The following is a 27,795-nucleotide window of genomic DNA, read 5'->3' on the forward strand; positions in this document are numbered from 1 at the left end:
GGTGGGGAACTAGTGCTGAGTGGAGATGAAGGCAGGGGGTGAGATCATGTCTGGTTTGGCTGGCAGGCGCATGAGATGGGTAGCAGATTAGTTCGACTATCAGAATCAACACAAGAGTCAAATGCACAGAGTTCATGATGGTGAAGAACTTTCATCAAGCACCGGCTGAAATAACAACCTGGTGATGAGTGATGAAGAACCAGGCTTGATATGCTGCAGAGTTGATGAGCAGGTGTGCAGTGTGCTGATCAGCAATCAGGGCTCCGGGGGAGTGAGAGGAGGGCCGGGCTGCCAGACACATGAGGAATGCACCTGAGGCACTCTGTGACCTTGACACAAAAACAGGCAGGCCAAGCTGCAGTCCACAAAAGCTCTGTTATGGAAGCAGTGAAAAGAACTGCTCCTGACCCAAAGCAGCACCTCTTTTTTTTCAAAAATGCTGGAGGTTTTCTCATTGCTGCCAGTGAAGATGAAATTACATTTATTGATGATTTCACTGCTGACTGAAGTAGCTGGATGAAGGCAGAGATTTACCGGAGCTTCCTGTTTGCCAAATGCAGCAGGGGATACAGGAGGGCAAAGGATGGTCTAAATCTGTAATTTGATACAGGCAGTGGTCCCAAACGTTTTTTGCGCCACGGACCGGTTTATGTCCGACAAAATTTTCACAGACCGGCCTTTAAGGTGTTGGAGATAAATACAACAAAATAAAACCAGTACCGTTACCAAAAAGAAGATTTATCCGTAAAGAAAGACCCAGGGAAACAGAGTTTACGATAAAAACGATTTAAAAAAAATAATGATAAAAACTGATAAAAACCCTGAAAACCACAAGTTATACACCTGAGCTTCAACTCTCGCAGCCTGGTACCAAACGACTCACAGACCAGTGGCCTGTGGGTTTGGGACCAGTGGTTTTAAGGCACCATGTAGAAGTCCCTTAAACATGCATTCTTTCTAATGGCCAGGAGGGGGCGACCCCCTGAATGAAGGGGGTCACCCATAGAGACCATAAATCTCTATCGGCGTATCGGGCCCTTGGTTTATCAGTCGAATACATCCGTCATTGGTGATATCTGATTTTAAAATAATAAGATGTCATGCTTCAGAACTGGACAAGATAAAATCAGAAAGGCTCTGCTTGAAGGGCTGCATAAACATACACGGATCAGGCATAAGATAATGACCACCTTGCAGATAATTTTTTAGCATTAAAATACACAGACACTTCATTATTGGATTGCCCTAAATGTTAAAAACGTGTTTAAAAAAATCTGTAGAGATGTGCTTTTATTATATGATGGATGGGTTTTTGTAAGTTTGTTTGATGGGGCTAGTCTGTGAGATTGAGTCTATAGTGTTTTCATCGTGTGTTCATAGTAATGAAAGGACATGTGGTCCGTTGTAACAGTAGCTCACTGAGTGTTTTTAATCCTTTTTTGACAACAGTGGAGCACCACGGCAGTGAGATATGTGTTAGGCTAGAAATTCAATTCTGTGCTGGTAATAGGATCAATGATGCGAAGAAAACTACAGAATATAAACAGTAATGCAGGGCGCTGTTCACAAATATGATTTGTAATGATAGAAATTATTAGTCACAGCTCTCAGCTTCAGTAAAAATGTGAAACACATATTGAGCCGTTTGTTTTTCTGCTGCAGCTGCATAACAGGGCCACAGGGAACAGCTGCCGTCTGCGTGTGCACGGCTGGATATGAAGGAAACGGAACCTACTGCAAAGGCAAACACACACACACACACACACACACACACACACACAGCGTCATTAAACCTGTCTTTTAGTGTGATTACGCTCTCCTCATCTTTCTCTTTCTGTCTCTCAGAGCTGGATTTGTGCAGCCGGTCTAACGGCGGATGCTCAGAGTTTGCCGTCTGTACCAAAGTGGCAGCGGGAATGAGGACCTGTACCTGTAAACAGGGGTACACTGGAGATGGGGTCATCTGCCTCGGTATGTGGTCCTAAACCCTAACCTGGACCTCTATAAATCCACCAAGACCAAGAGGTTTTGTAGATCAAAGTTCTTAGACATTATTGGAAATGCTGAAGTCGCCTTCAAGTAATGATTTCAGACAGAAGAAGAATCAATAAAGGTCCTAAACTTTTTTCCTCTGTTTTTTGGCCAATGTCAGTACTGGCTAGTAGTGAAGGTTTTATCTGTATATGTTTTTAAAAAGGAAAATCTGTGGGTAGTACAGACACTTACAGTTAAAAATACTCCCAGTAAAACAGAATTGAAAAACACAAGTATATAATGGATAATAGATTTAACTATTTCATGTAATTGCCTTTGCACACATGATGCAATACAAGCATAGGCAAGGTCTAAGTTGTTACAGTTTTCCTATACGATTACACTATTTATTTATTTCAAACAACGATGACAAAATCAACCACCAGAACAAAGAAAATCTCAGTAAATTCATCACATGTCAATCCATGTTCTCAAACACTGACTCCAGGAAAAATACAGCACGGCTAAAAACTGCATCAGTAAACAGCTGTATCACAGTCCTGGGTTCTTGCCAAGTTATTTTTGTGGCTTCTTTCATTCACATTTTCCTGTTATGTTTCCATGACTCTCATTTTCACTTCCTGTTAAGTGTTGTTATTTCCTTTTCCTCGGATGTAGCATTAATGATATTTTGACAGCCTGTGTTTGTCTTGTCAGCTCTCCCTCTTCTGCCGTGCTTTCAAACCTTTGCTGTTTAGTCCGTTTAAATTGAACCCGGGTTCATTTTCACACCTGGTTTTGATCGTTGCTGCAGAGGTAAACACAGTAATGGCAGGTACAGGGGCTCCTCTCTGTAGAGAGTCTCATTATCTGACATGAGACCCTCTATGGTGGTGTCTGCAAACTTCACAAAGGTATTTGAACAGTGAATGACACTACAGTCATGTGAGAGCTGGGCTGAGCACACAGTGGCTGATGTACAGTCCCTTATTCTCATCACCTGAGGCCTACCGGTGAGAAAGTCCTTGATTCAGGAGCACATCGAAGTGGACAACACCATGTTGTGAAGCTTCAGTGGTAGTTTATCCAGGATTACTGTATTAAAGGCAGCTGAAGTCAACGATGCTATTCGTTGACTTCAGCTGCAGGTGACGCCAGGCTGTGTGCTATTGAGACTGTATCCTCTGTGCATTGGTTCCCTGTATAGGTGAACTGATGGCTCTCAATACCAGCAGGGATGATGTCCTTGAAGTGCTGCATAATTACTGAGGTCAGTGCAACAGTGCAGTAATCACATTGCAGGTGGCAGCTGACTTTTTAGACACAGAGGCAATAATGAAAGATTTGGGGCAGACAGCAACCTGATGTGACAGGTTGAAACTGTCTGAAACCCCCCCGGAGAAACTACAGATTGGTCAGCAAATTTCACACTTCACAGTCTGATCTGACACCCTGTCCGGTCTTGCAGCCTTGCTGGTGTTGGTTTTCCTCAGTGTAGAGCTCACCTGAAGAGGCTATTACTGCTCCTCTAGCTCAGAAAGGTAGATCGTCTCTCTGCTGCCAGTTTTCTGTTTCAAAGCGTGCACAAAAATGGTTCAGGGTGTCAGGGCGACACCTTCCATACATGCGGACATAGTACATTGATTACTCATGTTTAGTACACCGTGTTGGGTCTGCACCTCAGCAGGCCCGCTACTTCAGAAAGCAAGAAAGAACAGTGATCGATCGATTTTCACATGCTATAGCAAGGGGAACAACAGCACTCTGTCCTCGGTCTCAAACGACTCCGACCCCAACCCCCGCTTGCAGCCTTTTTATTCTGTGACACACAGTTTACACAAACACCCATTGTAAAACCCCCTTATGGTCACAAAAGGTTAAAACACTGCGTCTGTGTGTTTATGCATGTGTGAGCGTGTGTGTGTGTGGGGGGGGGGGGGGGGGGGGGTGACTTCCTGCTGACAAATCAAATCAAATCAAAATTTATTTATATAGCACATTTTTAAAGACCAAAGTACACCAAAGTGCTTTCCAGTAAAATCATGATACAGATAAAAATCACAATATAAAATATAAATTACAGATATAAATAAAATATAAAATAATTACATAATCTAAATGCAAAGCCAGATGTAAATTACCCTAATTTGCCTTGAATGCCAGGTTAAACAAATACGTTTTTAAACGTGATTTAAAAGACTGAATGGAATCTGATGCGCGAATATGAAGAGGAAGAGTATTCCATAACCTGGGTGAAGCAACGGCAAAGGCACGGTCTCCTCTGGTCTTCAGCCGAGACCTAGGTTGCACTAAGAGCAGTTGGCCCAATGATCTTAGTGCTCTCTGAGGGCTATACAGACAGAGGAGATCATCTAGGTAGTCAGGTGCCATATTGTTTAGAATTTTGTAAGTAAACAATAAAATTTTAAAATCAATTCGGTATTTAATAGGAAGCCAGTTTAAATTTGCCAGAACAGGGGTGATAGAATCGTACTTTCTAGTGCCGGTCAAGAGACGTGCTGCGGCATTTTGGACCAGCTGCAAACGCTGAAGAAGAGAAGATTGTAGGCCCAAGTAGAGAGAATTACAATAATCCAGTCTTGAAGCGATGAAGGCATGAATGAGTTTCTCCAGATCTTTGTGTGGTATGTAAGGTTTAGCCTTAGAAATTAGGCGTAGTTGGTGAAAGCTGGTTTTTACCACAGTAGAGACCTGTTTATCTAGTTTGAAGGAACTATCCATGAAAACTCCAAGATTCCTAACAGCATCAGTGAGGTGGTTAGCAACAGGCCCGAATGTGCCAGTCAGTTGTCCCAGAGGCATATTTCTATCAAAAACAATAATTTCTGTCTTCTTTTCATTTAAAGTAAGAAAGTTACGTGATAACCAGTCTTTGACATCGCTCAGACAATCAAACAGAGGATGTAGTGAAGATGAAACATCCCCAGTCAGGTGGAGGTAGATTTGAATATCATCAGCATAGCAGTGAAAAAAGACATTATGTTTTTCAAAAATGGAGCCCAAGGGCAGCATATACAGAGAAAACAACACAGGACCCAATACCGAGCCCTGGGGCACACCACAGCGAAAACGGGCAGAAGAAGAGGAATATTTTCCCATCATGACAGAGAACAACCTCTCAGAGAAATATGATTTAAACCAAGATAGAACATTTCCTTTAAGGCCTACTACTTGTTCCAATCTTGCCAAAAGGATATCATGGTCAACCGTATCAAAGGCTGAAGTCAAATCCAATAGAACTAAGACCGCAGAGCGCCCAGAGTCGGCGATTAGAAGAAGGTCATTGAAGACTCTTAGTAGGGCAGTTTCGGTGCTGTGACGCGGTCTAAATCCAGACTGGAATTTATCACTTATACCGTTTCTCTCTAAGTGGGTCTGTAGTTGTTGAAGCACTATTTTCTCTAAAACTTTTGACATGAAGGGGAGTTTAGAAATCGGCCTGTAATTTGCTAGAGTGTTACGATCAAGGCTACTTTTCTTGATAACAGGTTGCATGACTGCATGTTTAAAGACAGTTGGAACATAGCCAGATGACAGTGATGAGTTCATTAAAAATAAGATACAGGTCCCGATTGTATTCAATGCATCTTTAATGATACGAGAAGGAATAATGTCATGCAGAAAATTTGAGCTTCTCAGGTTATTAATTATTTACTTTAAAGTCGAGAATGACACAGGTTCAAACTGTTGAAAAACCGTTGAACATTCAGAAACTGGGGCTTGATTTACTACCGGAGAATGTGGGGCCCTTAACACTGAGATTTTATCTATAAAATAATTTAGAAATTTTTCGCAGAGGGCCAGGGAGGCACCCATCGAAACATCAGAGCAGGGATTAACCACTGAGTTAAAGATTTTGAACAGAACTCGAGGATTGTGACTATTAGTCGCAATAATGTTTGACAAAAAAGAAGTTTTTGCCATTTTGGCAGCCTTCTGAAATTTAGACCGGCTCATATGCAGGATGTCAAGGTACACCTGAAGTTGATCTTTTTTCCATCTCCTCTCAGCTCAACGACATTCACGTCTAAGAGCGAGGGTGGATTCATTTAGCCAAAGTTGGCGAGAAGTTTTACGGCATTTAGTCTTTACTGGAGCCACAGTGTCCAAAATAGAAGAACATGTAGAAATAAAAGAGTTGACTACGCCATCAACCGAGAGAGGTGCATTACTGATGTCATCATAACAGAAAGACTTAGCAAAGGCCGCAGAGAAAAGGGCAACAGCCTCAGAATTAATCAGACGCGATAGGTTCAGTGGACCCTCAGAGTTCAGTTCCATATTGCATAACTGAACATCAAACATAACTGGGAAATGGTCCGAAATCCCAGCATCATTAATGTCCGTGATGCAAATATCCAGTCCATACGACAATACCAAGTCCAGCATATGCCCTTTAGTGTGGGTTGATTTTCTCACCCACTGAGTGATATTAAAAGAGTCAATAAGAGCAAGAAAGTCCTTAGCCAATAGGTCCTCCTCACAGCATATATGAATGTTAAAATCACCACAAATAAGAACACGATCATAATTTAAAAAGATAAATCCTAAAAGATCAGCAAATTCACGGATAAAATCCTTGTTGCGCTTCGGAGGTCAATACACCACTGCACAGAAGATCCGGGGGGAACCGGACAGCTCCAGTAGTTGTACTTCGAAGCTGGAATGCGAGGCAGGAGGCAGAGAATTTATAAGATAACATATAATAACAGAATAATCTCACATTATGTATTTTTTGAGTGGAAGGTTTTTGTCAGGGGTTGACATTTGTAAAAGCACAGTAAGAGAGAAATGAGACACTGGCAGACCGACTCAGAGTTTCAAAGACGTGCGCACGGGTGAGAGTCTCTGAGCAGACTAACACACCGAGCACCGTTTACTCGCTTTATTTATAAGGCAAAATGGGTTACATAGTACTTCCTCTTTCAACTGAAGAGGGGAGAGCTCAGGCATTGTCTTAGCTATCTAACTTCTGCACACAAACTGAAAAACAACGACACAGCAGTATTCATGCTTATCTGACATCGCAGACACTGAAGTAAAGAATGCATGTATATATCCTGTCTTTGTCAAACATCCCACACACTTAAGCAAGGAATACATTGTGTTCTTTTCAACAGTAAGCTTTACCGTGTGAAAATATATAAACACTTGATTATAAGGCATACTTGTTTCTACTTGATTATACTTTAATGATTTAACTAAAATAAAAATTCTCTTAACATTCCCTCCTGATGTTAATATATTTCACATGTTTTACTCAATGCATAGTCACTTGTTAGTCACATTTTCAACTTGCACGTCATTCAGTGAAATAATTAAACAACAAGCTTGTCAAGATTGTCATAGAGATTTTCTTCTCTCTCTCTCACACTCAGCATATCATACTGACGATAGGGATCCTCCATAACTGACTGAGCCAAGACATGGTTTCCTAACATACGCTTGAACATGTTTATCATTATGCTTCTCAGACATGGGATAATACAAGCAATGAAAAGGCAAAATAGTAACATCACACTGAAAAGGGCCAACAGGCCTTTAATCAGTAGAGATTTCCAAGAGCCGCTCAGTTGTTTCAAAACATTCAAAGCATTTGTCATGTTTAATGAATGGATGTTATCAGGTATGTAGGTACGCAGAGACCACCTTTCTCTGCGAGAATGATGTCTAAAGCCACTCGGTGCTGCATGACAGTGATGCGAATTGCATCAATTTCTTCATTCTGTCCTTGATTAATGCGGGTTGAAGCATTTAAAAATAATCCAAAACGATAGTCCAGGGTTTCTATCTGTAGTGCGTGTTTCCCTACTCCTATCCATGGAAACAAAGCGTGTATTACCTTCTGGCTCTTGGTCCAGAGTTTGAAGTCATCTGGTACATCAGAACCAAGATATGGATCATGGGGCTTGAGGCCTGTGTTACGTTTAGCTCTGGTGTTGCTGTTCACTGACATCTTAAAGGTGTGGTCAGATACCAGAACAGGGGCACAGAGTCCGGTGCTGTTTGGTGGCAGCATGAAATAGACTTTCAGGCCACACGCCCAAGCTGCGCCCTGTACCCAGTATGTACCTGTTGATGAGCCGATGCCATCCCAATCTGGTGCCGCCAGGATCATGGAGCAGTTTCGGTTTTGTCCTAATTTCTTCAGACCCTGGGGCGTACCTGTTTGTCCGGTTGCTCCTGTGAAGTTAAAGCACACTGGGTGTTGTATGTCAGGTGGCAAAACAACTGAGAATGATTTCAGTTTTCTATGGCTGACGTTTATATGCACCCAGTAGGCTTCATTGCAGGTGTAGTTTATATTTGGGTACTGGTGGGTGCAGTTTGTTATGTTGTAGATTAAAGACTTTACAATCTGTGGGACTATATATTGTGTAGTGTTGTGGCATGTGTTGCTGTTTTGGTCCTTTATGGATCCACCTATCACCATCACAGGTTTTCCTGGTGTTGAGCAGGTCCCGGTAATGGCTTTGTCATATATGCAGAGTGCTTCAGCCTTGGTTGGGGGTTTTCCATACACTGTGGCATGGAGTGCTGTCGTGGGCATATGTGAGCAGACATAGCAGTTTGCGGCATTGTCTTCTCTGTGCACTCTGTCATGGACATACCGGTACCATGCATTGTTCAGCCACGGGTGGTTGTGTTCTTTGTCTATCTCCTTCAGGTGCGAGTTGTCGTGGGTCCACCTCTTAGGTCGGAGAATAATTGGTACTGTCTTGTGGGTTCCACTGGGCATCAACCAAAAGAGTGTCGTCATCAGGAGGATAGCCATTAGACAGAATATGTAGCACATGAGTAGTTTTCGTTTGATGTCACAAGCGCCCAAGCACAACAGCTTTGGGGCTGGAACTGGTGCTAGCATTGATTCTGAAGCTGGTTCTTCTTCTGGATTTATCAGGTTGTTTTCCTCAGTCATCTTGTTGAGATTTTATTCAGGCGTCCCTGGTGTTATTATTGGTTCTGCTCTTCGGTGGGATAGGTCAGTCTGATCTTCAGGGCGACCAGGCACACCCGAGCTCCCACGTGAGTAGCACTGCCGAGGAAGCACAGGGCGGGAAACCCGTTCAGCCCTGTCCTCCAGCAGGGGTTCACGTAAGAGTCAGGGGAACCGGCGTCTTATTGTGGTGCAAACACTTTCTTCACGTGGGATTGATGAATCCACGAAACTCGTTCGGCTATCTTACACGCTGTGGGTGTGGTAAGTAGCACCTGGAAGGGACCTTCCCACTTTGGAGCACTCCAGTTTTTCCGCTGGAGGACTTTAATCAGAATCCAATCACCGGGGTTCAACCTGCAAGAAACTGAAGAAAAGTCACTCGGCAGTTGATTGCTTAATCTCACTTCTTTATTCTCAAATAGTTTTGTCATCCATTCTGCCATTGTTGTTTCTGCAATAGATTTATTAATTGGCTCACTCATTATGGGGAGTGGAAAATGTCTGCCATGTACGATTTCAAATGGCGTTAGACCACCTGTTCCTTGAGTTATTCTCATCCATAATTTAACCAAGCTTAGACATTCAGGCCAAGGTTTTTTAGTCTCTTCCATACATTTCCTCAACCTTTGTTTAATTGTGCCGTTAGTTCTCTCGACTAATCCTGCACTTTGTGGATGATAAGAACAGTGATGTTTTATGCTGAAGCCTAAAGCTTCAGAAACTTTACTTATTACTTCATTTACAAAATGTGTGCCATTGTCTGATCTTATCAGAGATGGAATACCGTACGTTGGAATAAAATGATTACATAGACATTTTGCTACTGATATTGCATCTGCTTTTTTCACTGGGTATATTTCTGGCCACTTGGAAAATACATCAATTATCACAAGTGCATATTTGGAGGATTGTGATTCATTTAATTCTATGAAATCCATGTGGACAGTGTGAAATGGATGCGGTGGTATAGGGAAATGCCCTCGCTTTGGACGTAGATTTCCCTGTGCGTTGTGTCTTTGGCAAATTATACATGTTCTGATAAACTCTTGTGCTGAACTTTCAAAATTTTTTGTATAGAATTGTTTATTAAGAATATTAATCATCCCTCCTGATGACACATGAGTTTTCCCATGTGTCACTAAAGCAGCAGTTCTATGCAAAGATTTTGGAAGCACTGGTTTGCCATTACACATCATGAGGTTGTCTTTTAATTCTGCTCCATCTTTCACCCAAGATTTTTGTTCACTCAGCGATGCTGTTTTCTGTGCATCTGCTAGTATTTCTAAAGGTATTAGATCTATGGTTTCTGTTGTTAAAACATCAATTTGTTTTTCTGCAGCTGCTTTTGCTGCTTTGTCAGCAAAGTTATTTCCTCTCGTAATTTCTGTGTCATCCTTTTGATGAGCTGCACATTTGCATAGTGCTAATTCTTTTGGCAACGTTATTACTTCTAATAGCTTTTTTAGAAGGTTTGCATGTTGAACTGTGTTGCCTGAGGAAGTTGTCATTCCTCTGTTATGCCATATTTTAGCGAAATGATGAACTGCTGAATAGACATATTGACTGTCTGTGTAAACATTAACACTTTGACCCTTATACAAAGTACATGCTCTGATGACTGCGGTTAGTTCTGCGCTTTGAGCAGAGTTTGAGGAGCTGAGAGCTTTTGCTTCTATCACTTTATCAACAGTTGTGACCGCATAACCCACACAATTTCTACCGTGAATGTCTTTTGACGCTGAGCCGTCCACAAAAACATTACTGAAACTGCTCTGGGGGGAGCTGTATATATCAGTGCGAGGTTTTGTATCTTCCTCTAATTTTTGAATGCAACAGTGTTGTTCTCCGTCCAGAGAAATCGGCAAAAGTGTACTTGGGTTTAGCTGGCCACACTTCTCTATTTTTATGTGTGATTGTGTAAGTAGAATCCCCACATAAGAAAGTTGTCTTGCATGCGTGAGGAAAGAGAGGTTCGCTTGGAGCAAAATAGAGGTCACTGCATGTGGGACTTTGATGATCAATTTATGTCCTAGAACAATGTCTGCACATTTTTTAACTGCCTCTGCTGCTGCTGCGCATGCCTGAACACAGGTAGGTAATCCAGCAGCTACAGAGTCAAGTTTGCATGAGTAGAAAGCTAATGGACGTTGTTTTTCTCCAAAAGCTTGAGTTAAGACTGCTTTCATATACCCTCCTGCACCATCAACATGGAGAACGAAAGGTTTTCCATAGTCTGGTAATGCTAAGACGGTACATGTCTGCAGTGCTATTTTCAAATCAACGAAAGCTTTTTCTGCTTCTGGAGTCCATTGTACTTTGTCTTTTTTACTGCTAGTGGTGTATTACACGTGGCTTTATTAGTTTTCACGAGAATACCTGCTTTCTGCATGTCTGCAATTACTGGCCTAATTCTTTCCTTTGCTTCTGCACTCAAAGGATATTGTGGTTTCACAGGCCTTCTGGCCCTTATGCTGACCTAACTATCAGAGTGTCATTAGAGAATTTCATTTTCACTTGAGGCAATTTTAGATACCTTCTAGTTTTTCAAAGAATTCACACATCTTACATATTTCAAACTTTGAAGTTTTTTGTTTTGTATATATATTATTTCCTAAACTTTGCATTGTTCATAGCTCACAGTTCTAAAACTGGGCATTTGTAAATCATATGTCTAATCACTATGTGTCACCATAATCCACAAGTATTGGCACAAATTTGTTTCCAAACTAACAAAATAATCAAACAAAACAAAAACGTACATGAGTCAGGATACAAAGAGACAAAGAAAAATGCTGCCAGAAACAAAGCAGAAGTGTGAGGGGAAACTGAGCTCACAGACAGCTGTATGTGTTCGCTTTTAACAGCATGCAGCCTCTGCTCTAAAAAAAAGAACCAATAAAAATAAAAGAAAATGTGTAACATGCTTATCAACTTAGCGGTGTCCACACATTTAATTCAGCTTCATAATCCTGTAGGTTTAGTTATTATCTACAGGGTTTGGCTTATTAGTTGTTATTATAGATGTGCTCTGTATCTCAGTAATATTTATCTAGGATAAATGACAGGTTTTCAAGCAGGTTAAGTGCCTCTATGCACCTAATTGGTTTAGATATTGCTTTTATTTTCTTCATCTCATATGTCATTATACTGAGTTTGAGCAAACCTTTAAGCTTGATGCAGACTTCTTCATAACAATTGTCCATCTCACATCATACTGGCTAAGATACTTCTTGTCAATATTAATATTATATTTTTATTAATTATTATCATCTTTTTCTCTCTATATAATAACAATAGTGTATTACAATATTTTATTAGTGTATATCACTATATTATTACTGAGCCAATTTAATAGTTAGGATCATCTTACTCGGCAAACAGATAATTTATAGTTCATCCAATCTGTACAAGATTTGCTTTTTTCTCTTAACAGGTTTGTGCCTACTTTTAGACTGGTCTTCTGTTTGCCTCATCTCAGATCCAACCTTCAGATTATTATATTTTATTTTGTATCCATCAGGGACCGTGAGTGAGCTGCAGTCTCACTCACCCTCCAGGATGGAAACATTTATCTTTTCACACACTTTCCTTGGCTGAACAATGACACAGCCTTAATCTACCTTATGCATCTCTCTTTTTTATAGAAAAGGTCTTCATATGAATGATTTCCTTTTATTTATTTCATACAATCTGGGCATGATGGGTCATAAATGCACTGATTTTTGCAGCCACGGCCACTATCTCTATGTGACATAAAAAGGGGATCGGTTAGATGCTGTTTTGTCACATGTCCTGAGGCTGATTTCACAATTATAGTGTTTTTTGAGAATGTTACATTTGGGACTTCTACAGTTAAGACAGTTCTACAAGCTCCTGTGTCTCAAAACATTTTTAACGGCACACCTTTCACATATATTACAACTGCTGGTTTGGCTTTTGACTTTTTTCCACATATAACTCTTTTTGCAAAGCGGTTTTTAAAGCATTTATTGAATCAGGGGTGCATTTGCCTTGCCAAGCTGGACAATATATTTTATGTGGATTTCTCCACCTTTTTGCACTGACTATTCCTGCATTTGAACAGTTTTTTCTAACCACTCTTCGTCTGCTGTTAATTTTACTTTAGTTTTAGAGTTACCCATTTTGAACTAATTACGTCAGAACTGTGACACCTTCTTTGGCATGAAAAAGTGAGAATGGGTTTTCGATAACAGCCTTCTACTCTCCCACTAATTGAGAGAGCGGTTATCAATTTTACGTGATGAAGCACAACCCTTTTTTCCACCTTTACCAATACGTGAGTGTACACAGGAAAACAGTTTGAGAAGTGGTTTGACCGCGTATTGGGTCGTAAAAACAACTCACTCCTCACAAACAAAGCGCGTTTCTATGATTTTTATTGAGATTTTCCGTAGGCCTATTTATTTGTGTAACACCTTCACCTTCAGCCACTCTTCTTGAGTGACCGGAAACCTGTTCCGTTACAGCCACTCCCAGAGCGACCGGAACTTTTAATAGCGATTTTTCTAGAATTTCGCTCTTGCCTGTCGTCTTCCTAGTCCCGCATGGACACTGAGATCTGTCGGCGTACCTAGGTTTACACACTACTTAAAGGAAAATCTCAATATCAACGTATTTTAGCGCTTGGTGGAATGCGTGTCATGTTCACCTCTACTGTGGCGCTGCGTTTTTGGATCCGGTGCTCATCGGGTCCTGGAGTCGTGAAGGCCGAACGCTGACCGGAGATCGAATTCACGTGTCCGGGTTTTTCGTTTTACTGATCAGATTTCTTCCAGCGCAGGCGTCACGACGTCAGGATCCGATGGAGACCGTCTATGGAAAACTAGACGTTAAAAATAACAGTCAGTTATCCGGCTCGGAGGACCAATTAAATGTCAGGGGTTGACATTTGTAAAAGCACAGTAAGAGAGAAATGAGACACTGGCAGACCGACTCAGAGTTTCAAAGACATGCGCACGGGTGAGAGTCTCTGAGCAGACTAACACACCGAGCACCGTTTACTCGCTTTATTTATAAGGCAAAATGGGTTACATAGTACTTCCTCTTTCAACTGAAGAGGGGAGAGCTCAGGCATTGTCTTAGCTATCTAACTTCTGCACACAAACTGAAAAACAACGACACAGCAGTATTCATGCTTATCTGACATCGCAGACACTGAAGTAAAGAATGCATGTATATATCCTGTCTTTGTCAAACATCCCACACACTTAAGCAAGGAATACATTGTGTTCTTTTCAACAGTAAGCTTTACCGTGTGAAAATATATAAACACTTGATTATAAGGCATACTTGTTTCTACTTGATTATACTTTAATGATTTAACTAAAATAAAAATTCTCTTAACAGTTTTATATGATTTTTTTGATCCAGTGGAAAACAGTTCACCTGTATTCCCTGCTATTTTTTGTACCTTGTACCTGACCGATGAAGTGAAAACAAAAAAACTATGTTTTCAAATCATCGGTCCTCATTCAGCATGTATTTTGCATATCTCAGAAAAAAGCAAGGTGATGTAATAAATGTTTGTGTCCATCCTTTGGTTTCTTCGCAGAGATTGACGGCTGTCTGATCAACAATGGAGGCTGCCACAAGAATGCGGAGTGCATCAGAGCAGGACCCAACATTGTAAGACATCACTGTTCTGCATTAAAACATCAGACCCCAGTAACACTGAGCTAACTTTGTACCTGAGGCCCTTAATAAACCTCTCTTAATTATTTCTTTGCCATTTTTATACTTATATAGCTTTTTCTTAACAGACTGACAGTGACAAAATAATAAATACATGGCACAAAACTAATATTTTTTCCATAAATTAGTAAAAAGTTTTAAATTTTATAATTCTGTATTATTTGTCCATTGTTTTTGAATGTTATTTTTAGTGTCCTGAATTCTATCAGTTATATTTTTGTGCTTTTATTGTTAATATTAATCCATTTAATTAATTGAATTAATTAATTTAGTTAATTCATTTGGCATATGAAGTTACTAAAAAGCAGAATAATCTAGATTCATAGTGAAGTTAAAATTAATTGATAAGAAACAACATGAAAGAAGTCATACAAGATCTAACAATCACTTTTTTTTACAAACAAAAAATAACTGAAAAACTAACAACCAAAATGATAGAACAATAAAAATTATTAAAATTCATGTCCCACACTGCCTCTGTTCAAGATTTTAATTTTAAGCTTTTAATAATACAAGATGGATTACAAAGAATGAACACATGTCAGCCTGTTATAAGAAAACAATAGAGGAAGGACCCTGGGAACCAGCTGCCCAGATGGCCATTGGTTTCTGGCTTCTGCCTTAAACCAATATTGGCAAGGTCAATGAACTGAAACAGAAAACAAGACTGCAGGTAACTCCCAACTCGGCTAATAGTTGATAGAGAAGACTGAAACAAGCAGAAAAACAAGTGGAGTGAATGAGAGAGTGAGACGGAGAGAGCCCATCACCGTGCTCTGCTTTCTCTGGCTTTAAACAAGTGCAGGTGATCCTCCAGCAGCCAATCAGCAGTGGAGATGAGTCAGAGTGCAGGTGAAACAAATGAGGATAAATAATCAAGCGGAAAGAAAGACATTTAACTACAAACACACAATATAGGTATTGAATTAAAAGACTCTAATTAAGGGGTACTAGCACTTATATTCTGTCATGTATATACAGGTGGACGTGCATATTAAACCTGACCAAGTGGCAAATTCCGCTAAACCACAGGTTTTGTTTTAAAGATAAATGCAGCCAGTGTGTTGGTTTTGGACTCTGGCTGTGTTGGTTCTTTTGAGCCAGAAGTGACTTTATTTGGATGTAAGGATTGATTTGATTCAAGTACAACACACAGATACAGATATTTCTAATAAGGGCCAATAACAGACTAATAAAGTACCAGAATTTAACTTAGAGCAAGGCTTAATGCTAGTGTGATGATTTCCTGACAGCAATTGGCCACAGTTCTTGTCAATTAAAGTAGCCACACCCATAAGAGCATTTAGTTTAGCATTTTAAAATGAGTCGCTTTTGGAGGCAGCCTCAAGTGGCCATTACAGGAACTGCATATCCACTTAGGTCCATGTGATGTCGAGGAGATAAGATATCCTTAATATGTTACTTGCGACATACAGAATATCATTTTCTCATTTTTTTGTAGTAAAAACTTTTACATAGTAAAACCTGCAGAAAAAAGTGAACAAAAAGCAGCAGTTTTATTGATGGGAGAATCTTCTGTAGACATAAACTCACAAAAAACTACCTAAAATCTTGAACATGAAAACTAGGAACCAAACACTGGGAAACTAGAAACATAGAGAGACTTACAATACGACGGTGGTATAATACGACAAAGGGCAAAGGAAAACACAGGGCTTAAATACACAAGGGAGTAACGAGGAAATGGGAAACACAGCTGGGACTAATTAGACATAATGATACAAAGGGAAGCAAAACTAGATATGCTGCACACAGGACCAGGATTATCAAAATAAAACAGGAAGCACAGGACAGGTGCAGACAATGACTTCCAGTGTTGGGTAAGTTACTTTAAATTAGTAACTTAGTTACATTATTAGTTACTTCTATCAAAAGTAACTCAGTTACTTCAAGTTACTCGTTACTTTCAGAGTAACGAGTTACTAGCGAAAGTAACTTTGGTTTTACTCAAAATTCTCTTGTTAATGTGTTGCTTCCGTAACTGGATACCCAGCAAGAGTACCAGTCTTCTAGCTTGCTTACTTGCCACAAGTGCACTGTGCCACCTACCAATAGAAAGGAAAAAATAATGTGCATATTTCCACAAGAGAAATCCCACGCCTGGACTGTCGTTGACCGCCGCCATGATTCTAGCCTACGTCACAGCGTCATGTGCGCTTTTTACATCCAACACGAAAACTGCAGTTGTGGTGCTTTCGATTGTACTCGGAAACTTGGAAATTCTGCCTACCGAATAAGAAGATGTAGGTAATACCTGTTATGGAAATGTTAAAAATAACCTGCAACACACCCAGTGAGTTTGATTTGAAGTGGGTTTAATAAACGCATTGCAATGTGGAGAGAGCATCCTAGTGAAACACCAGGACCATCTCTGAATTGTGGCCACCTCCCTTACATCTTATACACAGAGACACAGACAAAGAACATTCCTCAAACTCTTACATGTTGGCCCCTCTCACGGGGGGGCTATACTGCCTCCCGCACAGAGAGAATTATGACCTTGTTTTCTGCTTAGCCTTCACCTAAGGATTTACATCCCTGATAAGCAGAAGGAGCCTCACTATCTGTTTAATGTCTCCCATTACAATGGCCTCACTGTGTTAACTTTCCACATGCATGTAAAGTAGTGGCAGGAGTGCTCTTACTATGGTAAAGTGAGAAAGTGATATTACTATAACTAATGTGATATAATTAAATATGCAATTAATAAATGAGAAAAGAAATCTGCCACCACATACCAGACTGCAGATGAGCTGCATACAGGGCTGGACTGGGACAAAAAAATCGACCTGGGCATTTTGACTAGAGCCCGCCATTATAGGAAAAATCATAAAGCCTTTGAATGAAAACAAACGCTATTGTGACAGTGATGTTCACTGTTTTGATGGTATATATGCATCAATCTATCAATTGTTGTAAGATTCAGATAATTAATTTTTTTAAAAGCGAGACATTTTAAATGAGAATAAGAATGAAAAGTATTTCTTTTTGCCCCCCTCTCCCTGTTAATGCCCTACCTGGCCCCCTGGCAACACTTTGCTAGACCCGCCCCTGCACAGTTACCAGCTGCCAGCTACTTAGAAAAGGATCCTGGTGTTATTTGTCTCTCAGAAACAGTTCATAACTTCCCTTCAACTCATTCATGTCACCTAAAAGGTAAACCTGTTTCTCCATCACCTGTTCAGCTCTGATGATTCAGTAAGGACATCTCCTGGTCTCATCTTCATGTTTCCCTCTCACCAGATATACAAACCAATATCATGACCAGCAGCTTTTACAGCTGTGGCTCCAGCAAACATCAGCTGATACTAGAAATTAATAAGTAAATCAATTCTAACAACAGCTGATCAAGCTTAAACGTGCTGCTGTTGTTTAGCGCGACATCCGCCGGTTTCCTCTTTCTGGCGCGATGTGGGCGATACACAAACAAGAGAGAAAAGCCGATCAGCGGATCAATGATCAGTTTCATGATTGAAGTAGAAACATGTGAGGGATGGGGAGAGAATGAGAGAAGAAGAGGCAGAAAAACTCCAGCTTTGTGTCTTTTCCATTCTAGCTGAAGAACGGGACAAACTGCATTCCTTTTCACCTCAATATGAAACGCGTGATATTTTCTCTGAATACGAGACGATTCCGTTTTTTAGGGGATGGTTGGCATCATCATAATTAACCTTATGAAAAAAATAAAGTTTAACATCATCATAGCACCCGCTCAGCCATATACAAACTCAGTCATGCTAGCTAGCACGCAGTACGAAAAAGTCAGCACAACGAAAATAAACTCCACCTAAACTTGGTTTATATCTGACCCAGATAGACTGCAGGTCATAACTTCTTACCTGAAGTTCAGTTCACCTGACACTCGGACCGGCGGCCGCCTCGGGGCTCTCCTCCTGCCTCCCCTCCTGCCTCCCCTTTCTCTCATCCACCTGCTGGCCTCCACCACTTGCTAATGCTACTAAATCTGTGGAAGCTCCGTGATAGCCACCACACGAAGTAACAAATAACGAGCCTATCTAAATCCCAGTAACGGTTAATGCTTTCCTGATTTTGGCATAATAACTAGTTACCGTGCTCGTTACCACAATAATAACGTAGTTACTGTAATGCGTTACTTAATAACGTGTTAGTCCCTACGCTGATGACTTCAGACAAACAAGACTTTACAAGGGGACACAGCTGACAGGGGAGACAGAGGCAACATGGAGACGAGTGACTCGATGTGGAACATGGGGAAGACAAAGTGACAGGAACCTAAATTCTAGGAACTAAGAATGTAACACAAGCACTACACAATGAAGAGAAGCAAAACCATGAATAACCATAATCAAAGAATTCACCAACAAACACAAAACCTTGGGTCACAGACCCAGTACCATGACAGTTTTAGTGACTTACTGTTTCCTCTTTCTGCTTTGGTTTCATCTTCAGACCTCCTGCAACTGTAAGCTGGGCTTCCAAGGATCGGGGAGATACTGTTTGCCTGTGAATCCCTGCAGAAATGTATGTGTGTGCTTTATTCTGCTCTGTAGCAAAATACTGACACTTGTTTTAAATGTTTTAAATGCCTGAAGGTGATATGGGAACAGATACTTATTTTATGTGAGCGGTAGATAATCTTTTCATGTTTTAAGGCAATAAGTCGTTAATTTGGCTGCTGAATACGAAAGTACTCAGCACACCTGGGTGCTGCAGGGGAGCTGCATGGCCTGGTTTCTTCAGTCAGTTAAATACCTGTAGTCATTATGCAGCAGTAGGGATTTATATTGCATTTGCAGTCTCTAATTATGAGGGTAGAATATACATAGCTCTGCACTCGGCTCACACAGCTGGGTATCTTCATAAATTATTGAAATCTCCTGAAAGGAGACATTAAGCTCTTCCTCTCAGATTCCAGGTTATTAGAGTGAGACTTGAGTGGTCGTCATCAGGAACCTTAATCGACATAATTTAACAGATTTTTCTAGGAAATTTCCAAATATTATCCAAATATTTCAGATGCCATCTAAATAATTCTGTGGCAACAGAAGCATTATTACAGCAGTCCTGTCCATGTGTCTTAGCAGGGATAATATGTTGACAGACACATTCCTATGCAAGCTATTTAATTATCTCCAAATACCTGTTTAAATTTATGTGTTTTTGCAGAGAAGAGTGAGTAATTAAAAAAAGGTTGATTTTTAATTTTGCTCCTCTGCACTGATTTATCTGTAGAGATTAGTTTGAGGACAGAGTTTCAGTATGTCCTGAAAGACAATGCTAAAAAAAAAACCTAAAGCAACACTTTTTAATGGGAGTGTGGCGTTAAACTTCTGGGATATTGATCTGGTTAGTTAAGTGGCACATGAGCTGTTCGGCAAACAGAACTAGCTTGATAAATTTCATTTCCATCAAATGATTTTGAATCCTGTCAACAAATGTTCATCACCTACAGCACGATCCGTTTTACGGAAGGGTTTCCAGGAGAAAGCCTTTTCTCTCTAAAAGGAACATGGCAGCACAGCTTATGTTTGTAAAGCTGCATGTGAACAACCAACCATTAGTCAGATCAGTCGACTGTGAGCTGCTCCATACACCAAAGTATCCTAGAGTCAAATGTAAGGCCATCTGTCCATCAGCTGAAGCTTGGCTGAAACTGGGTCATGCAGAAAGACAATGGTCCCAAGCACAGCAGCAAATCTACAACAGAATGACTGACATAACAAAGACTCAAAGTGCTGCAGTGATCCAGTCAAAGTCCTGACCTCCTGATGCTGTGACCTGATGCCATGTTTAATCCTAACAAAACTAGAAATTAAAACCCTTGTTTTGTGGCATTCCTGTTAAAAGACTCATGCTGTGTTTGTGTGCAGAACAACGGTGAATGTAGCAGGAACGCTCGCTGTGAGTACATGGGCATGGGGCAGAGGAACTGCACCTGCCACAGAGGCTATATAGGTGATGGCATTAATTGCCGGGGAAGCACCAACTCTGTAAGTCACATGACCTTCAACTTCCTGCTTTCCTTTGAGCGCCCGCTCCTCCCCACTCCTCTCCCCCTAACATCGCACTGTTTTCTGCTTTACAGGAAGTGTCCAGTCAGAAAGAGAACGCCTTCTTTCGTCAAATGATGATGGTGAGCCTCTGCCAGACACTGAAAATAAAACTTCACCATTTATAAAGTGAAGTTTGACTTTCAAAGAGTGCACACGATTAAATTCAGGCAATTAAGATAGAAAAAGTCCAGATATAATTAGATGCCTTTTATTTTACCTCGAAGAAAGAATTTGCATATATTTTATTGATTTTACAGACTGCCTCCTCTATTAATGAAGTAATGAGTGTCTAAGCTGATTACCTTTGTGGTCAGAAACAAAAACTGTTATGCCTGTGATCTAGAAATTAATCACAGAGCGCCAAGGTGAAGGATGTCTCAGTTTCTAAAAGGAGGCCAGAGAGGAGAGGGGGCTGCAGGAGGAGCTGTAATCCAGACTGCACAGGTGTTTTTACCTTCAGCCTGTGATACAGTTCAGATGTCACATCAAATTGACATCCAAGGCAAGGATGTCTCATTTCGATAAACACCTGATGCCTTGACTCCTCTCTCCTCGTGACTCTTCCTCACTTCCTCCACTTGCATGTGTGGTGGGAGGGCTAAGATGCGAGGAGAGGAATCGAGGAGGAGGAATTTAGGAAATGAGAAAATGGACATTGGGTCAAAAATAGAAATGAAAATAAAACCAGGCACCAAAACTCAGTATCACTGTGAGACCTTAACTTATTATTCATCCTTGATTTTATACACATATTTTATAAATTTGTTGCACTGACACTGTGTGGGAAAATAGCTGGAAAAAAAATTAAAGTAAAAAAACAAACAAACTCCTGGACTTGCTTTGGGATGAATACTTTTGAGCCATCTGATTCTCATCCATCGACACTGTTTTTGTGCTTCTTAGATGTCAGGCATTTCAGGTCTTTATGGTGATGGACCATACACTGTCTTCGTCCCGGTAGAGGAAAACAACAACATCTCCATTGTGAGTGCAGCAGCTGCTGCTTTTTCGTGTGACATTAACGTCTCCAGTCTCACCTTAAATGTGTGCCACCCTACCCTAGCTGTATCACTTTAGCATGTGGCATTTATTGTTTTTGCTTTACAGGACTGACTTGTGTGTCTGTGTGTATGTGTGTCTAGGTTAATGTTTGGAAGCAGAACGGTCATATTGAGGATCTGGTTCGTTCCCACATCGTTTCCTGTGAGATTCTGACCTCGAATGACTTCAAAACCACTGAGCGTGCTGTCTCAGTATCAGGACACACATTGCACTTCAGCCTGATAGGGGTAATGCACATACACAGATTATTAACTCCTCAGTAGAACAGAAATGTAGCTTCACAGATATGGATTTAAATGTGTAAAACAAACATTAAGAACTATTTAATTTTTCTCAAGTCACACTTGACTTTTTCTCACTCCAACCACTTTATGCCTTATTAATCCCTGGAGCACAGCAGCTGTACTCAGCTTTATAAAGGAGCAGTCACAGCATCATTTGAAAATGTAAAATTATTGAGCAAAATCCATCCATCCGTTTTCTGCCACTTACAGTGGCTTGCAAAAGTTTTTGGCCCCTTTGAACTTTTCCACATTTTGTCACATCGCAGCCACAAACATGAATCAATTTTATTGGAATTCCACGTGAAAGACCAACACAAAGTGGTGTACACGTGAGAAGTGGAATGAAAATCATACATGATTCCAAACATTTTTTACAAATAAATAACTGAAAAGTGGGGTGTGCGTAATTATTCAGCCCCTTGAGTCAATACTTTGTAGAACCACCTTTTGCTGCAATTACAGCTGCCAGTCTTTTAGGGTCTGTCTCTACCAGCTTTGCACATCTACAGACTGAAATCTTTGCAAAACAGCTCCAGCTCAGTCAGATTAGATGGACAGCGTTTGTGAACAGCAGTTTTCAGATCTTGCCACAGATTCTCGATTGGATTTAGATCTGGACTTTGACTGGGCCATTCTAACACATGGATATGTTTTGTTTTAAACCATTCCATTGTTGCCCTGGCTTCATGTTTAGGGTCGTTGTCCTACTGGAAGGTGAACCTCCGCCCCAGTCTCAAGTCTTTTGCAGACTCCAAGAGGTTTTCTTCCAAGGTTGCCCTGTATTTGGCTCCATCCATCTTCCCATCAACTCTGACCAGCTTCCCTGTCCCTGCTGAAGAGAAGCACCCCCAGAGCATGATGCTGCCACCACCATATTTGACAGTGGGGATGGTGTGTTCAGAGTGATGTGCAGTGTTAGTTTTCCGCCACACACAGCGTTTTGCATTTTGGCCAAAAAGTTCCACTTTGGTCTCATCTGACCAGAGCACCTTCTTCCACGTGTTTGCTGTGTCCCCCACATGGCTTGTGGCAAACTGCAAACTTCTTATGGTTTTCTGTTAACAATGGCTTTCTTCTTGCCACTCTTCCATAAAGGCCAACTTTGTGCAGTGCACGACTAATAGTTGTCCTATGGACAGATTCCCCCACCTGAGCTGTAGATCTCTGCAGCTCGTCCAGAGTCGCCATGCGCCTCTTGGCTGCATTTCTGATCAGCACTCTCCTTGTTCGGCCTGTGAGACACCAACCAGCGTCTGCACAGTCAGAACATTCTTGTCATAGTTTTTAAATCATGCCAGAGATGATGTGAATATGTCTGAGTGAGGATGAATGAAATGCAGCTGTCACTGAAAATGAACTAAATCTCATCTGTGAATCCAGGCAGCAGAAAGTCTGACACCAGTTTTTTGCTGTTTACAAACTTTTAAAAAGTAATAAATAAATAAATATTAGAGAGAAAGCTTTCTAAATGTTAATCCATGATATGTCTTGATATGCCAGACCCTGATTACCGGGAATGCTTTGATATATATTTTTTCTTTACCTGCATTTTTACCAGGTTTTGCCAGGTGAATTAATACATTTATTAAAAGATTTAACATTTGTTAGAAATCCAGCGTTATCATCTATTAAAGAAAATTGGCTGAATATTGTGTCTATTGCTAAATAAAATGTACTCAAGTGAAATTACTCTTTCATCCACTCATATTTTTGTAAACATAAATGAAATAGCCCACACTGGCACACATTCATATTTCCTGGTCCACTGGATGAAATTGAAGGCTCTGCTCCTTATTTACTGGTTGAGCGCCACTTATGATGGCTTTTTTCATGACCCATGCACGAGCTTCACTCAGGGTAAGTTGATTAAAACTGCTATGGGAACAAAAACTCAGATTTTCCTACCACAGAGATCAGTGTTAGTTTGTTTGTAAACCTGGGATTGTTTAAATAGTCAGTTTTTCTTAGAAAGATTCCTCACTGAGTGAAAAGACCTGGAATTATTAGTGTAGTGCCCCTAATAATAGTGTCTGGTCAGATTAAAAAAATACTAAGGAGAGTTGCTTCAGTGCTTCCTTTATTACCTCCTTCATCTTATTGATGTTTTCCATAAAAGTCCAAGAAACGTGATTAGGGAAAAACAAGGGATGGGATTTTTTGACTGGGGCCCTGGTTTCTGGAATAGGGCGCTGATCCTAGGTTACACCATTCACGGTTAGCATCCTTAAAAAACCCTTAATTTTAAATGTTAAAGTTATAAAATATTGAGGTGAATCTAAAGCTCCCAAGAAATCAGCCCATTTGATTTTACTTTAATGAGTTACCCTTCATTTTTAATGATTTTTCTTGAATTTAACTAGGAAGTACCTTTGGGAAGTCATCAGGAAATAAACAGTCTCTCTCCCCCTGCAGGATTCGATCTTCATCAACAACAGGTCGAGGATCGTGAAGAGCGATTACACCACATTTAATGGAATCATTCACCACATCGACTTGATGCTGACACCTTACGCTCTGGAGGAGAAACCGCCGATTAATCCCAAAATGGTGCGTTGGGTTTGGTTACAGTTATTTAATGAATAATCTTTACTGGAAGCAGATAGTGATATCTCTCTTTCTCTCTTTGTGTTAGATGAACTTAACCACAGCAGCTTCAGTTTATGGCTACAGCAGCTTCTACCAACTCATAGAGGTAAGGGAAACAAAACCCTGCATCTACTGATTTGAGAGGGACTACTTCAATTTCTGCAACCCTCTTTCATTAACTCCCATCTGCTTGTCTACACATCCTCTTCAGAAAAATCCTGCTTGCCATTAGGTCGTAATTTGAGCCAAATCTGATCATTTTATTAGTTCAGAACATTTCATGTGGTTAGCTCCTTCACTTCAGAAGTCATCAGGGATCAATGTTAAAAAAAATTGAGCCACCTCTGCATACTTCAGTGGGCTGTAACTAAGAAAATATTAATAGTATGAAAGCATCATTAAGGTAAAGTTGGTTATTCGAGGCTAGTGTGACTCTGGGCAATTTTTCTCGGATTGACCTCATTATTATTAACAGCTCATTCCTCTGCACTCTGAGCCTCTCTCCAAAGCACTAACGAGAAAACACTGCAGCACTAAACACACTAGGATGTTTAGTGCTAGGACACAAGACTCCACACACAACTCTTATTTGGAAAGATGGGCGATGTAATATCCTTAACTGACAGTAAACATAGACTTACCACAGTTTTAAAATACTCTGTTTAAAGTCCTGTATTCAAGGTTTTACTTCAGTAGCACTACAGTAGCTTTGCCAGGCAGATGTAGTTTAAAAGCAGAAGGTTAATTGTCATGCATACACACTGAGAAGTGTGAAGCATGGTGGCATTATCCTGGGATTATTTCTCTGCTGGCCATGGTTTGGTATATTCACCTGCAGTGACATATCAAAAGTTGTACTTTAATCTTCAAGTGGTTAAAGCTCATATTTTTGATTGTAAAAATATCTCGTACCACAATTTCGTGAAAAGTTGTGTGGGTATCCTTGATTATTGTGTTGGCTTTGGTTCAGGAGGTAGAGTCTACTAATTGAAAGGTTTGTGCTTTGATCCTTGGCTTTTCTTGTCTGAGGTGTCCTTGATCACAATACTGAACCCCAAGTTGCCCCGATGCTTTCAAAGTGCTTAAAATTGTTTAGGCTCAGCTGGAGCAGAAAGGCGAACCTGTATCTATTCCCGTAATGTAAACTGTAATGGAGTCATAAACTCTGTTGTTTTAGGCTTAAATAGCTTGGTTGCTTGAGGGTTAATTATCATTTAATATCAACAAAAATCCAAAATTAAATTGTAACAAATAGCTCACATGTGGAGGAAGCCTTGGTGCGTTTAGTTTCCAGACAGGGGACATGTGCACTGCTAAACACCCCCCCCCCCCCCCCCCCAAACATTAAGGAAACACTCAATCAGCACAGTTTAAAACAAAGTAATTTAAAACTTCAGGGGATGTCAATCTGTCCAGTTAGGAAGGCTAAACCATTGTGAATCCATTTCATCTGCTTCTTACTTTGACGAAATGAAAATGACAACAGGTGCACAAACGCAAAACTGGAGGAAAAAATCAGTCAGGCGGGATAAGGAGAGAGCCTTGGTCTGTGGCCACTACCTGCTAAGCCATTATATACTATATATATATATATAATGTTCTTCCTCTACCCCCCCCCATTTTTGCACATGTCGAGGAGCGTGTCAGGTTACATTTCACTGTGTGTTATACTTGTATAACTATGCATGTGACAAATAAAGAACCTTGAAACTTGAATTCTCTTTTTGGAGGTTGTGTTGTTGTTGCTGTGCACCTGTTGTCTGCTTCATTTGCACCAAAGCAGCTCCATGGATTCGCAGTGGTTTATGCCTGCTGACTGCACACTTTGATATCCCTGACGTTTAACTGACTTTGTGTTAAACTGTGATGATCGAGTGTTCCCTTCCTTTTTGAGCCATGTAAGGCCAGTGTCAGCAAGTCCGACCAGGTCCATTTGATTCCACGTGATGTACAGTGGGGGAAATAATTATATGATCTCCTTCTCTGAATTTGTATGTTTGTTCACTTACAAAGAAATGAACAGCCTCTCATTTTTTATGACAGTAAAATACATATTTGAGCCTATACAACCCAGTCAGAACTCTGGCTGCCACAGATGGGCTGTGTAGTTGGTCACCAGGTTCACACACATCTCAGGAGGGATTTTTGCCCACTCTTCTTCACAGAAACTCCATCCGTTTGGTTGCTGGTTGGCAACTTGAAGCTTCAGCCCCCTTCACAGATTTGCCACTCTTTTGTTGCTTTGGCAGTATATTTTAGGTCATTGTCGTGCTGAAAGACTGGTCCATGGTCAATCTTAAGCTTAAGCTTGGTGTTCTTTGGTTGATACTCAGCATTTCTCTTTGTCCAGAGTTGATGGGTGGAGTTGATTCCAAAAAGCTCAATTTTGGTTTAATCTGACATCACTTTCTCTCAAGCCTTCTCTGAGTCATTTAGATGTTCAGGAACAAACTTCATACGGGTCTGTACGTGTGCCTTCTTGAGCATAGGAACTCTGCAGGTGCTGAAAGATTTCAATAAATGATGGCGTGGTGTGTTAGCAGTCATGTTTTTGGTGACTGTGGTACCAACTGCCTTCAGATAATTAAAAAACTCCTTGTACCTGATGTCCTTTGACAGCTCCTTGGTCTTCTCCAGTGGTGGACAGGTTGGCTTGGAAGAAATTGATTCTGTGGACAGTCGTGCTTTCTACAATGAAATTTTATTTATAAAGCGCTAAATCAACAGTTTCTTCAAGGTACTTCATATTGTAAGATAAAGACCCTACGAGAAGAATACAGAGAAAACCCCAGCATCGAAAATATTATTAATAAATGATCAGACAAAAGAGGCTTTTCAGGGAATAAATGTTCAGTTTATATGGCATATGTCAGAACAAGATCCGGAGTGTGATTAAAGTGGTGGGTGGGCTCATTTACATTTTAAGAGAAGCCGATTGAGTCTAATAATAGATTGAATGCTATGTTGATGCTGTCATTTTGAGCATCTACATGGATGTTTTATTCACCCACAATAATTATTTTATCTGAACTGACCGTTAAATCAGATAAAAACAATAGATAACTACAAATAAAACTGTATTTGAGTTTTCCAGTTAGGTTGTACAAGGCTAAGAATCAGGCTTTCAGATATATTAAAACTCTGTCTTGGTCTGGGTCAT

At 40.5% G+C, this 27,795-nt stretch overlaps 1 protein-coding gene across 4 annotated transcripts in view; it reads left to right on the plus strand.

Moving 5' to 3' along the window:
• Positions 1 to 27,795, plus strand: part of stab1 (stabilin 1) — a 191,478-nt gene that overhangs the window by 63,266 nt on the left and 100,417 nt on the right. For all 4 annotated transcript variants that reach the window (XM_026167240.2, XM_080301180.1, XM_080301182.1 and 1 more), the window contains 10 exons: positions 1,663 to 1,742; positions 1,846 to 1,971; positions 14,508 to 14,581; positions 19,100 to 19,171; positions 20,521 to 20,640; positions 20,736 to 20,783; positions 21,607 to 21,687; positions 21,846 to 21,992; positions 24,462 to 24,596; positions 24,682 to 24,741. In XM_026167240.2, coding sequence (XP_026023025.2) covers positions 1,663 to 1,742; positions 1,846 to 1,971; positions 14,508 to 14,581; positions 19,100 to 19,171; positions 20,521 to 20,640; positions 20,736 to 20,783; positions 21,607 to 21,687; positions 21,846 to 21,992; positions 24,462 to 24,596; positions 24,682 to 24,741 — 943 coding nt within the window. The remainder of the gene's footprint in view (positions 1 to 1,662; positions 1,743 to 1,845; positions 1,972 to 14,507; positions 14,582 to 19,099; positions 19,172 to 20,520; positions 20,641 to 20,735; positions 20,784 to 21,606; positions 21,688 to 21,845; positions 21,993 to 24,461; positions 24,597 to 24,681; positions 24,742 to 27,795) is intronic.

This window comes from Astatotilapia calliptera, chromosome 5, assembly GCF_964374335.1.
Source record: "Astatotilapia calliptera chromosome 5, fAstCal68.1, whole genome shotgun sequence".
Classification (NCBI taxonomy): Eukaryota; Metazoa; Chordata; class Actinopteri; order Cichliformes; family Cichlidae; genus Astatotilapia; species Astatotilapia calliptera.